A 14813-nucleotide genomic window follows, 5' to 3' on the forward strand; every position below is an offset into this window, starting at 1 on the left:
ACTCCTGATCTCATGAATATTATCTTTTCTTTTCTATAAGGTATGTCCATCCAGAGTCATATTCTAGGAAGAGATCAGATTCCACCAAGTTTCAATCTAATCTATGAAGTTAAATTTCTTTCCTTGTACTAGAACCTCAGTTTCCTCTCGTTTGTTGCCTAAACTGGATTCATTTGTGTATGTGTATAGATATTTGAGATAAAAGAGTGCTGGCTCTTTTCATGGATTCTGTGCCCTTTCAATTCTACATTTACTCAACTGCTACTCCTTTTCCTATATTATAGCTCCTCTCTATAGTGGTATAGTTTGGTAGGCATACAGGGACAATTTTCTTCTTCTCGCATCTTTTTTTAATGAACTTTTTCTTTTTCTGCATAATATTTTTCCCAATTACATGCAAAAACAATTTTCAACATTTGTCTTTTTTAATTTTGAGTTCCAAATTCTCTTCTTCCCTCCCTCCCTGATGTAGTAAGGAATTTGATATAGGTTATACATGTGTGATCATGCTAAACATATTTCCATATTTTGTTTGTCCTTTGTTGCCGAAGAAGACCATGCCATCAGAAAAATGATGACATGACTTTTCCATATTAGTCATGTTGTGAAAGAAAACACAAACCAAAAAAAAACCCATGAAAAAGATAATATGCTTCAATTGACATTCAGATTCCATCAATTCTTCCTCTGGAGATGGATAGCATTTTTCATTATGAGTCTTTTGAGATTGTCTTAGATCATTGTATTGCTGAAAATTGCTAAGTCATTCACAGTCAGTTGTCATGCAATTTTGCTGTTACTCTGTACAGTATTCTCCTGGTTCTGCTTACTTCACTTCGCATCGGTTCATGTAAGTCTTTCCAGGTTTTTCTGAAATCATTCTGCTCATCATTTCTTATAACACAATAGTATTCCATTACAATCATATGCATCCTTCATCTTCCTCACTTTAAAACAATTTCTACTAAATTTTAAGACATTAGATAAATATATTCTTATCCACCCTTCTTCAATACATTCCATCCCTAGCTAGAAGTGAGTCATTCCTATAATTTGAGTCATGGTCTAAAAATCCAAATCCCATCCTCAGATACCACCTTTTAACCAGCTGTTCACTTCCAAAATCAGTTTTCTCTTCTACATTCCCTCCTTCAATGGGAAACTGTGTGAAAATATCACCTGTGCCCAGATTCTTACCCAAGAGTTCACAATCTTTAGCAAAAGTTTCAATTTCCTTCTGTAAGAATCATCTCTGCTTATGTGAATCACCATGAATGGATAGTCTTTGTACATTTTGAAAAACCATAGAAGGATCTCTGTTATGCCTAGGGAAAAAAGCAGACCTATCAATTGTTGTCAAGTAGCTGACTCAACTCACCTGAACAGAGAATCACCACCCCCACTACTCTTCTTCTTCTGACCTTTACTGGATACTGTCTTACCCAAAAACTCCTGAAAATCTACTTCATCATTCCCAAGAAAGAAAAGCAGATGCTTTCTCCTAAGATCATGAAATTGTTTCCTCTTCAGGAAGAGTTTCAAATTGGAGCTTTTGCCCTCAAATCTACAGAAGTTCTTCTTCCATTCATTTTTCCACTCTCCAATCTCCTGGCCCAGGTCAGATTTCCTTTCTGTCTTTAGATCCCTTTTTTCTCCACATGAGCCCCCTCTTCATTTTGGGGGTTTTTTTTTTAAGGAGTACGTCATTGTCCCTGAGAACCTACAATATAGAGAGGTGTTCCTTGAGCCCCTTCCCCTTCTCTTCTAGGAAAGAAACCAGTTATACTTGGAACAGAGATTGTCCATCACATAGCTATGGCAGAAATACAAACATCACACACTCAAAAGAAAAGGTCATGTTTGACATTTACTGGTATCAGACTGTGCTACATTTCCTTTATTCAAAACATCACCCCTTGGCTCTGAGTTAGACTAAGCTCGATCCTTCTTGCTCTTAGTGTCTTATGGTATTTGTCCATTTGTAGACTTTGTACATTCCTGGTGAGCTGTCACTTGGCCTAGCTATACTAATGATAAGAAGAGGTATTGGTGTAGTGAAAAAGAAAACTGAGCTGAGTCAGGAGAGCAAGGTTTTAGTCCTAGCCTCAACCCTTACTAGCTGTGTGACCTTGTACAAGTAGCCTTCTCACTTATGAAATTCTCTCATACCTGCAGCTTTATCATTCTGGACCATCCCTCTGCCCTGCATCTCCTTCCTCCCATTGAAGAGTTATTTCTGGAACCCCCTTTTGTGGAAGGACTCCGGACTTTCATTTCCTCTCCCAGCTCTGATTCTGACTCTTTGGACTTCACCATCATTACCCCACCCCACTTTTCTCCTCCCTTTTAGGTGTTTTCTTCCCCTATTAGAATATATATAGTCTTTAAGAGAAGGAAGGAAAGAAGGAAAGGAAGGAAGGAAGGAAGGAAGGAAGGAAGGAAGGAAGGAAGGAAGGAAGGAAGGAAGGAAGGAAGGAAGGAAGGAAGGAAAGGAGGGAGGAAGATTAAAAAAGAAGGAAGAAAGGGAGGGAAGGAGTGGGAAAAAACATATATTAAGTGCCTGACATGTGTCAGAAACTGTGTTAATGCTTTGCAGATATTATCTCATTTGATCCCTAAGAGCAAAGACTGAATTTCTTTTTTGCTTGTATTTGTATCCTGGAGCACAGTACCTGGCACATAGTATATATTTAATAAATGCTTACTGACTTGACTAGTCACCTAAGTTCTTATTGCTCCATTATCCTTATCTATAACAGTTGTCATTAAACTAGATAATATCTAAAAAATTTTTCCAGTTTTCAAAATGTCTTCCCTTGTCAGCAAAAGAAGAGCCGTAGCAAGGAACCATCTCAGAATCATGAAAAAGAATTCTGGCACCTGGTAAAAATTCAGTTAAGCAGTAAGGAGACTAGGGAATGGAGACCCTGGAATGCCTCAAAGCTAGTGTAAAATGACACTTGAGCTGATCATGGGTTTCCCACATGTCACGGTTCTCCAGACCAGACAGAATACCAGTCAGGTACAGTCACAGCCATATGGAAATAGGCAACATCCACTGCTGTAACATCCTTGGAGAAGACATTCTAGCAACAGAACCTCAGAAAGTGGCAGCCAGAATGAAACAAGGTGCAGAGAAGTACTCATTTCCCCAGAATGCAAATACTGGGTCCCAGGAGGACGTAATTCCTCCCCTGAAGTCTCTCCATGTCTCACAGTCCTTTGCTGGCACCATGCCACCTGGTACACTTGCAGAGATGGAATACTACTCCCTCTTCCCCAGTCACCCTGAATCAAAGCCTCAAGGGGCCCTGTGTTAGGGCTCCACACTGTCCTTCTCCAGTGTTCAGTTCCCAGAATGATTCAGTTGATAGGAGAGAGGGCCACCACAATACTTGTGACTCTGATTTAATGAGGAACCTATTTTCTTCCATATCCCGCTACACCAGATCTCATTCTGAACCAAGGATAAGAAGATTGGCAACTCTCTTGTTGCAAAGTAACCAAACAAAAGAATGCTATATTGGTTTTCTCCACCAAAACCAGAGTTTCACATGCTTGGAGATAAAAATGATTTAATTCCCAGGTTAGGAAACTCCCTCTTCCCATGCGGGTTAGAACCTTCTCTGCAACTTGTAAACTTAGAAAGTGGCCCAAAGCACTGAAAAATTACATGACTTAGATAGGGTCACGCAGCCAGTAAGTGCCAAAGGCGTGACTTGAACTTGGTCCTATGTCTTTCTCTCTCCTCACTATGTCACACTACCTTTCTTACATGCTATAAAATCTATAAATTATCTTGTATACTACCACCTACTCACTTTCCCTTGGGTGTGATAAATCAAGAAGTCCCCTCATCAGATTAATTTTATTACAGCTACATATAGCTTTCCTTTATTGTCCCAGCAAAACTGGAATTTCTGGCTACCTTAAACAATGCATACTTTGCGCCTTTAAACTGTTTTTCGCCAGTGAATCTTTTCATTCTCTTAATGATGTTTGGCACCTGTTCCCTGAACTCCTTTTAAGCAGTCTTTCTAGCACAGCACTGGGAGATTTGGAAGAGAATACTGCCTTGTTCTGTGACACAGTGCCTTAGTGTATATAACCCTAATATCATCCTTTTAGGGCAGATTTCACTGCAGACATTCAATTGGCTGTCTAATTCCATTCCTCCGTATCCCATCTTTATTTTGATCTGCCCAGATTTCTTCAGATTAATGAAGTCTTAATTTGCCTGGCTGGATCGTTTTCTGTAATTTTCACCTCATAGTTTGGATTTCTGCCATCTCCTTACTGTACTGATGCTTACAATCTTTCACAATGGAAGAGTTCTCTCCTTGTTTTCCAACTCCAACTCTGAGCCCCTTCAGTTAGAATTCTTGAAAGGTGTTTAACAGACAACATAAATCACTAAAAGCTTCGAACATAAGTCTCTAAGGAAAAGCTCAAGTAATTTGGATTATTTTGTCTGGAGAAGAAATCATGGAAGGGTATGGCCGTCAAAGCTTTAAGATATAATATGTGTGTAGTGTTTACTGGCAAGACCATTGGACTTGAATATGGTGGTCAAAAGATATGGGCTTAAATCCCAACTTTGCCACCTACCACCTGTGTGGCCAGAAGCAAATCATCTGCCCTCCCTGATCCTCCCTCATCCTCCATTTCCCTATCTGTAACAAGAGAACAATAACACTTTCCCTGCCTATTAGGACCGTTATAACAACAACATAATTAATAATAATAGCGAACATGTATACAGTTCCTACTATGTGCCAGGCACTGTGCTAATACCATGTCGTTTGAATCTCTCAACAAACTAGTGAAGTACATGCCATTATTTTCCTCTTTTTCAACTGAGAAAACTGAGGCGGAAAGAGTTTAAGTCACCCAAGGTTACATAGCTAATGTCTGAGAGAGGATTGAACTCAGGTCTTCCTGACTCCAATTCACCGCACAACCTAGCTCTTATAAAAATCAGGAAAAGTAATGGGTTTTATAAGGCACAATATAAATGTAAAGGACAGTCTTAATTATAAGGAAATGATAGGTGCCCTGATTTTGCATTTGATCCAGAACCAAAATAAGATGAAATCCATCAATCAACATTTATTAAACATGTTTGTGAGGAGAAAGAAGCAGAAGCGAGATTTCTGTTCAGCAGTAAGGAATATTTCCTATGACAATTTACAAACAAATTACCAAAAGAAGAATCAAAAGAAGATGCCGGATAATCTGACATAATGCAATTTCACTCCAGCCTTATACTTAATGCCAATTGTATTCAACACATTTGTGTTAGAAATACAAAGACAAAAATGAAATGTATCCCAATCCAATTTAACAAGTATATACCAGGCACCATACTAAACAACGGGAATATAAAAGTAAAAATGAAATGGCCCCTGCCTGGAGGAGCTTACATTTTGCTGGGGACTCCAGTGAGTAATACTCCAATATGTAAATACAAGGTGATTAGAAGAGAGAAGGTGTTCCAGTTGAGGAAGGTCAGGAAGAATTTAATATAGAAAATAAAAACTGAGCTTATTCTTGAAGGAAACAAAGGATTCCAAGGGATGGAAGGCAAGGAGAGAGTACATTCTACACATTCAGAAGCATGAGGCCTTTGTGAAAGAACAGAGATGAAATACAGAGTTGGGAACAGCTAGTAGGCCAGGTTGACTGGCATGTAGCATTCATGAAGGGAAGTGAAGTAAGTCTGGAAAGGTAGGTCTACATTGTGGAGGACTTCAAATATCGTTCTGAGCAGTTTCTCTTTTATTCTAAAGGCATAAAAGAGTTTTAATCAGAGAGGGATGTGATCGGACCTATGCTTTGGGAATATAATTGGGAAATTGTTATTATTAACAATTATTATAGAACAATTATTTCCCAAATATTATTGGGAAATTGTTCCAGATTTTCTGGAATCAAGAAGATTAGGAATTTTGCACTACTATGTTAAATAAGTTATGAGGGTTTGAACTAAGATAATAGTGGTGTGAGTGGTGAAAAGGAAAACGATGTTAAGATGTGCAGGTAGAAGCAATAAGAGTTAGCAAATGATTGCAAATGGGAGAGATGAAGAAGAGTAAAGAGTCAAGAATGATTGTTTATACCTACTAGTTATCTTCATGGATACAATCATCCCATCACTGTCTGATTTTTATTTTTTTACTTTTTTTCTTAGTTCCATAACAAGGGATGTTTTTAATAGACAAAATCACCTTATGACTCTTCTTAGTACTTCATTTTCTAAACGCCCTTAGACATTGCTTGTAATGGATCTTGCTGCTGTTCAATAGTTTCAGTCATGACCAACTCTTCATGACCCCATTTGAGGTTTTCTAGGCAAAGATATTCAAGTGATTTGTCATTTCCTTCTCCAGCTCTTTTTACAGATAAGGAAACTGAGGTAAACAAAGTTAAGTGACTTATCCAGGGTCACACAGCTAATATCTGAAGCCAGATTTGAACTCAGGTCTTCCTAACTCCATGCTCGACGTTTGATCCACTATGTCTCCTAGAAGTTCCTAGTAGATCTTACTTATATTTAATTTCAGCAATAGGCAAAATGGGATAGTGAATAGGGCACTGGACTTGGGTTCCAGAAGATCCCGGTTCAATTTAACCTCTCTGTGCCTCAGCTGACTCATTAGTAAAATGAGAGGACTGGATTACATGACCTCAAAGATCCCTTCCATCTCTATTCATACAAATAAAGCTGTTACAAAACTCTAGTATACTCTAACAAGAGGCTCTTTTATTATCCCTATATGTTTTTATCATTCACAATCTTCTCAAAGAGCTTTTGGAAAAAGTCCTAGAATATTAAGTGGTGCAATAAGTATGTTAAGTCTCTTTCTTCATCCTCTCTAAACTGTGTTGCTTATACCTTAAAAATTGTATATGTGCAGATGTTTGCTAGATTGTTTTGAGATATTAACTAGCTTTCCCCCTAATTTCCTGATTTTTTTTCTCATCTATTCCTCTGGAAGTGTGGGGCTTTAAAAGTACTTTTGAAAGCATTAGTTAGGACACCTCAATTATTAACTGCTCGGAGTTCATTTTTCTTACCTATAGCCCCATCTTCCCTTTCCATAGCTATAAAAGCTCCCATTGTTTAGGGCCTGGGTTTCATTCCCACTTTATTCCCCATGCCCTTTTATTTTCCCCACGACTTTTCACTGATGTAACTTACTCTTTTTTGATTTTCCACTTGACGTTTTTAGCCCTCATTACCTCTTCTGCTACTGATTGTCTTAATCCATGGATACTTGCCTTTATCCATAAAGGCTGGAAATAAACATTCACAAAGGAAAAAAATAGATCCTTCTTTAGCAGATCATTTTTCTTTTCAAAAGAACTATAATCTATATACTTAAATTTTATAGCCCCTTATTATGTAGTTCAATTTTATACCTTTTCATTGGTACGTTCAGAAACAGAAAAAAAATCTCACAATGATTCTACTTCTATACCTTTTTTTGTTTTTGGTTGTTCTTCCAGAAAAAGCTTGCGTTGCTGGTTTCAAAGTATGTTATTATGAAAATAATCCTATTCTAGGGCCTGAGGTGACTCCTGCACTCAGTGATTCCTATCTCCTCACTGGCTGCTTTCTCTATGGAGCTTAGTGATGTACAGGTTAGGATGTCTGCAGAAACTGAAGAATAAAGATACACAAAAGCAGTGGAATTTGGAACGCAACAGCTTTTGGCCACAGGCAAAAAGGCTCTTGTATATTTCATCTACTTGATGTGACTAGGAAGAAAGGACCATAGCCCAGTGTTCACATTTCATTAGATCCTCACCACTTTATTTTTCCAGAGAATTAACAAAGGAAGAAAGAGAAAATACCTTCTGCTACCTCCTTTCCTAAATAACCTTGCTGATGATTTAGACAAAGAGAGGAGAGAAAGGCAGATGAGGTTCATGAAAATTTGAAAGACTGGAAAGACAATATGATCCTCCTCTCGGCATCATCACTAAAATGAGGAGATTGAATTAGATCTTCTCTAAGAACCCTTTAATATTCTTTTATGATATGTTCACTCTTCCTTTCTTGGGATTCTCACGTGTTTAAATTCTATTATGAAGATGAGCAAATTTATTCACTTTACTTCTGTCCTGCTATAAGTTAACATTCCAGAACTTTACGATTTTCATTTTCATAAATTACACTGAGAGATTGCTATGATATTTTCCTTCGCAGCAGTTCTCAGCTCTAATATCTCATCGATTCTTTTGAAAACTTCTGTTATTTTAGATGAAAAGTCACTGTGGTAAAGTAAAAAAGAACATTGGATTTGGCATCAGAAAATCTGGATTCAAATCCTGGCTTTGATGACCTTAGGCAACTTCCCTAGACTTTTTCATTTCCTGACATTAAACAATGAAGACCTTGGCCTAGATCTCTGAGGTCCCTTACAATTCTGAATTTATGGTCCAGTCTATAATTAAATTCCCTGAACCATTAATGAAGTATGGAAAAGCAGCTTATCACCTGTTAGTGGTTTTATTGCCCTCAGTTAAACAAGAATAAAACCTTATAAATCACCTTGTCCAATTCTCTCATTTTGTGTACAAGGGAGCTACAGTCCAGAGAAGGGAAATGAGTTGTTTAAGGTCACACAGGTGATAAATATCAGAACCAGGATGTAAATCTAGGGCTCCTGATTTCAAACTCAGACTTCTTTTGATTCCACCATCCTGCCTCATCAGAAAAGAAAGGAAACAGCATTTCCAAATGAAATCACACCGGTGAGATGGGTGGAATAAAAAGGAACAGATGCCTCCAAATTAAGTTAAGGGTGCTTCCAACTTCCAAAATGTTGTTAGAACCAAAAACTTCTAGAGAATTTTGAAAACAAGAAGACTAATGGACAACACCAGTACAAGAAAAATATTTTTTTTTCAAGTAACATTCGCCATTTCTGCTTTGGTTCCTCATTTATGGTTTAATTTCACTGAACTTTGACTTTCTGTTCTGATCTGAATTACAATGAGATTATTAAATCAGATCTCCTATTACTTTTGCATATTTTGGTGACTTTGAACATTTAAACTGAGTCACTGCATATTTTTTAAAAATTACCTCAAACTGTTCCTTTGATTTTCTCCCCTGCTTTATCACTAATGAACTTTTTTTTTATTTTAATATACTATAAGATGTAGAGTATTTTTAAAATATTCTATGGCTTATGATATCTATAAATATATGTGTATGTATGTATGTTTGTGTGCATATACATATAGATGCACACACACACACATATATATATACATATATATATTTCACCCACTATTCTCTTATTTTTCAATGCTCTTTCCTGACAAAGACTACAAAAGCAAGATGTGGAAATGGAAATAATCCTAACTCTGGAATCAATTCAATAAACATTTATTAAACACCTACTATGTGCTAGGTACTATGCAGAGTTTCAAATTCCAGCTTGACTTCTCCATTTGAGAGTTTGGTGACCATGGACAAGTTACTTAACTTCTCTGAACTCTCATGCCTTGGGATAATAGATCACTACTCATTTCACAGGGCAGTGGAGAAGAAAGTAATATACAAATATAAACTGTCATTGTCTCTGATATTGCTCATACTTTCACAGAATCATAGAATTCTAGAGCTGGAAGTGAATTTTAGGACAGATACATCAATACGCTATTGGTGAAGCCATGAATGAGTCCAACTGTAGCAGAAAGTGATTTTGAATCATGCTACGCAAGTGACTAAAATATGTCTCCTTTCAAATCCCATCTGTCACTTACTACTTGTTGACCCTGGGCAAATAAACTAACTTCTTTGGAGCTCAGTTTCCTCATCTGTAAAATGAGGGTGTTAGACTAGATGGTATCAAAAGTATCTTCCAATGTTAAATTCATGATCCTGGGATCTCATGATCCTATGGCCTAGAAATCCCATTGATAGGCATAAACCTCCAGGGAGGTCATAGATAAAAAGAAAGTCCCTACATGCAAGGAAACATTTGAGTAGCACTTTTTGTAGTAGCAAAGAATTGTAAACAAAAGAGATGCCTATCAATCCGAGGATGGATAAACAAATTATGGCACATAAATATAATGGAATTTGCATTGAAAGAAACGATTAATACAAAGAGGTCAGGGAAGCATGGAAAGATATATGAACTGATGCAAGGTGAAGCAATCATAGTCAAGAAATCGACCAATAAGCATTTATTGAGCACCTGCTGTGTTCCAGACAGGCAACTAGGTGGTGCAGTGGATAGAGTACCAAGCCTAGAATTAGGAAGACTCACCTTCCTGAATTCAAATATGACCTCAGACATTTACTAGATGTGCACAAGTCACTTAACCCTGTTTGCCTCCATTTCCTCATCTGTGAAATGACTGGAGAAGGAAATGGCAAACTGTTCTTTGTCAAGAAAACCCCAAATGGAGTCTCAAAGAGTTAGACACAACTGAAAAAAAAAACTGTTCTAAGTGCTTAATGTATACAATAGCTAAAATAATAAAACAGGAAACAAGAACAAAATAAATTAAATACTGTGTAAGTCTGATAAAGCTTAGATCTGAAAAAAATAAGAAAATGTATCCATCACCTTTCCTCCTTTGAAAAGCTAGAGGATCATAGGTATAGACATTGCATATACTGATAGTTGACATTTTGGCCAGTTTTGCAAAACTAACTTTTTTCTTGCCCCTTTGCTTTTACTTTTGGTAGCAAAGGATGGCTCTCTGGGACCTCATGTTTCTTTTTTATTATTATTTTTGGGGGAGGCAATGGGGTTTAGGTGACTTGCCTGGGGTCACACAGCTAGTGTCTGAAGCCAAATTTTAACTCAGGTCCTTCTGACTCCAGGGCTAGTGCTCTATCCACTGCACTATCTAGACGCTCTCTGGATGGGGAAGAAAGGGGGAACACATTTGAAAATTAATAGTAACAACAGCATTTATAAGGTGTTTCAAGGTTTACAAAGCATTTTACGCTTTACCTCATTTGATTCTCAGAACAGCCCTTGAAAGTAGGTGCTATTTATTCTTAACTCCATGTTTTAGATGAGAAAACTAAGGCTAAGGATTTAAGGGATTGGCTAGAATCACACAGCTAAATTAGAGTCTAAAACCAGATTTGAATATAGGTCTTCTCAATTCCAAGTATGGCACTGTGCCCAATAAGTCACCTAATGTACCACCCAGGTGATATAAAAGCAAAAAATGAATTAAAAATTGACAAATTTAAATAATAATAACTAGAGTTATTATTTTCTTCCTCTGATGTGTCTTACATTTAGAGAAAGAATCTCTACCAAAAGGCAGCTGGCACAGAAGAGAGAGTGTTGGAGTTGGTGACCAGAAGCGCTAAGTTCAAATCTTCCCTCTCACATTTACTAGTGGTTTGAACTTGGTCAAGTCCCTTAATCTCTCTCAGCTTCCATTTCCGCACTTGAAAATATCTCTTATCTTATAAGGTTGTTGTTAGGATCCAATGAGAACATATTACACAGTGTTTTGCAAGTCTGAGAATCCTATATTATTAATATAAATATATTATATAATAATATTAATATAATATGCTAGTTATTATCACTATTATCTCTATTGACTTTTAGCCCCAGAACACACATAGAAAACTGGTAGGAGGCAGACCAAAGACTAGGACCATCCTTAGATACAATGCTAGAGGGCCTACTCATACTTCCTTCTTTGCCCATGAAGAATTTTCCTTCAAGTCCATCCTCCTGGCCTATACCTAACACTGTCACTTCTCCAAGGAACTGTTCACAGAAAAATCTGAAATAAGGCAAAAGGGTGCTGTTCTTCCCCTCCCTTGAGCACTGTGCATTTCTCAGTCAGTACCCAGAGGAGGCTTGAGCTGAAAAGTGAATGTGCATTAATGTAATTATTAACCTGGAAGATCACAGAAGGATTCTAAATGTAGTAAATACCCTTGAAGTCTAACACTGCTTTGGTGTGTGAAAGCCCTATATGGCCTGGTCCACTCGGAGTAAAAAGGGAATTTTATTTGAGGATATTAGGGTCAAATTAACTTATGTAAAAATTTTCATGATAAACTCTTCAGCTCCATTTCTTCTACTACAAAGTGCCTGTCCCTCCAGAAAGATTTCACCGTGGAGGATGTTCGATCCTGTTTTAGCTTCTCTTTTTTATTCTCTTTTTAATTCACCTTGTTTCCCTAGCTTCGAGGTACCTATGTGGTTTAGAAATTGAAATATGAGAATGTGAAATATTGAAATATAATATAATATAATATACAGATGCATACACTGCTATTAAAATCTATTATTTGCGTGCTGAATATATACATTAATGACTAAGTACATAAGAGTAACCATATGCCAGTGTCTCAACATGGCACTGAAATCCCAGAAGTAGCATTATTGCTCAACAATGCCATTTTAATAAGAATCATTTATATGATAATGTCATTTACATAATAAACCTTTAAGGTATGCAAATCACTTTATGAATATATCTTATCTGATTCTCCCAAAGCCTCTGAAGTAGATGCTATTACTATCCCCCATTTTACTTGATGAGGAAATTGAGGCAGGCAGCATTTCACTGATTTGCCCTGAGGCATCTAGCTAGTAAATGCCTGAGGCTGGATTTAAAATCAGACCTTCCTGTCTCTGGGTTCAGTACACCATTTATCAAACCATCTAACTGCTACCAGACCTCTAAAAGCTCAAGATGATGGATTTATATATAGTATCAACTTTAGCTGAATTGTCTAATCTTCCCCACACACAAATTCGTTAGTTAGCTTACTAAGATTAAATGTTCTAGTCTGACTGGGGCAAGCACAAAGCTAAAGCTTGATTCAGTGAAGAATAAAACCTTTGTCTACTGCAATCTTGATGTCCCTCTCTGACGGTAGACATGCCCATTGAGTCATTCCTATGCTGCAAGAAGATCGACCGAAGTTCTGATAATGTTATGGTTAAACAAAGGCAAAAGAGCCTGGTCAAAAATGCTTGCTTGAGATCTAAAAATTCTGGATGATGCCACTAATGGCCACTGTCCCATGTTTCTTTCAGATACCATTGTTCTCATCGCTTCAATAGCAGTTGTTTCTGCAAAAACTCAGGGTAATATTTTTGCAACATCCGCACTCAGAAGTCTTCGTTTCCTACAGATCCTCCGCATGGTGCGTATGGACCGAAGAGGAGGAACTTGGAAATTATTAGGTTCAGTTGTCTATGCTCACAGCAAGGTAAGTTTTTTCTCTGCATCATAGGTCAAGATATGTACAAATGTTTCATTGGACACATAGCATAGTGGAAAAGAAGTTTGGATGTAAATCATGAGCCGTAGGTTCCAATCCCTCTTCAGATATTTTCTAAGTGAAAAATCACCCTCCCAGAACCTCAGTTTTCCCATCTGACATCCTGAGGATACTGTAAAGAAGACATTTTGTAATCCTTAAAGCACTTTGTAAATGTAAAATGTCAATTAATTATTTTTGCAATACTTAATTAAATATAACAAATAGACATATCAGTTTGAATTGCACATCTTGATGTTAAATGTTTATTGATGCTGGTCAAGATACATGTTGGTCCATAATTTTTTTTTCAAAATTTGATCATAAATAATATACACATGCATTGTCACATGGAATTCAAGTGCCTTTGTTGATGTAATCTGTGCAGCTAACAATTCTCTATCCACAGTTAAATATAAGATTTAGTATGGCATAGTAGACAGGATGTTGACCTTGAGGGCTGGAAAAACTGTATTCAAATCCTCCATTTGACACTTACTAGCTGTGTGATTCTGGGAAAATCACAACTTATATGTGCCTCAGGAGAAGACCTGGCACATATCTACTATGTCATAAATTGATTATGTTCTACATTGGTGGAGGAAGTTCCCATACCAGCAGTTCCTCATAATCATTGACCCCTTCACATAAAACTACATATATACATATATTTCCTTTTTAATCTTTCCTATTTTAAATTCTTTCATTCCTTTTATATCCAGGAATTAATCACAGCTTGGTACATAGGATTTTTGGTTCTTATTTTTTCATCTTTCCTTGTCTACCTGGTGGAAAAGGATGCAAATAAACAGTTTTCTACTTATGCAGATGCTCTCTGGTGGGGCACGGTAAGTATCAAAATAATCATTTGTTTAATCATTGGATGAGTGCTATGCAATGTTACTTCTATTGAAAGCCATTAACTTCAGAAAAGGAACATTAGCATATATGTAACATGTTAAGGATTAGCAATTGATACATATCAGTGGCATGAAAATAAAGCAAATATTCAAAGTAAAAAATAGAGATCTACCTATAACCTGTGAAGTCAAGCTACAACCTATAAGAGTGTAAAAGTGAAGTTGGTCATTTGAGGCTTTAAAATTCCTCAATAATGTATGAATGCTGTATATGTCAGAAAGCTATTATTCCCTTAGCATTAATATACTCTCTACTTGGACAGATGTAAAATTCTCTCTTCCTTAATAGTCACCATCAATCAGTAATCATTTAATAAGCACCTACTGTGTTGCCAGGCATTATTCCAGACAGTGGACATACAAAGACGGTAATAAAACAGTTGCTATCCTCAAGGATATCACACTTTACTGGGGTAGATAATATGTAAATAAACAGATAGAAAGACAGATGGATGCATGGATGGATAGATGATGAAATTTGAAGACAAAGTATATACAAAAAATATAACTAACTCATTGAGTATTATAAACCTTCAAATCAATTTCAGAAGAGCTATGAAAGAAGATGCTCTCTGCCTCCAAAGAAAGAACTGATAAATAGAAGTGTCCATGTG

General features: G+C 36.9%; 1 protein-coding gene across 1 annotated transcript in view; it reads left to right on the forward strand.

Annotated features, from left to right (window-relative positions):
* Positions 1 to 14813, forward strand: part of KCNQ5 (potassium voltage-gated channel subfamily Q member 5) — a 668590-nt gene that overhangs the window by 531481 nt on the left and 122296 nt on the right. Inside the window, exons 4-5 of the mRNA XM_072642599.1 lie at positions 13053 to 13228; positions 14002 to 14127. Coding sequence (XP_072498700.1) covers positions 13053 to 13228; positions 14002 to 14127 — 302 coding nt within the window. The remainder of the gene's footprint in view (positions 1 to 13052; positions 13229 to 14001; positions 14128 to 14813) is intronic.

The sequence above is a fragment of the Notamacropus eugenii genome, chromosome 2 (assembly GCF_028372415.1).
Source record: "Notamacropus eugenii isolate mMacEug1 chromosome 2, mMacEug1.pri_v2, whole genome shotgun sequence".
Taxonomy (NCBI): domain Eukaryota; kingdom Metazoa; phylum Chordata; class Mammalia; order Diprotodontia; family Macropodidae; genus Notamacropus; species Notamacropus eugenii.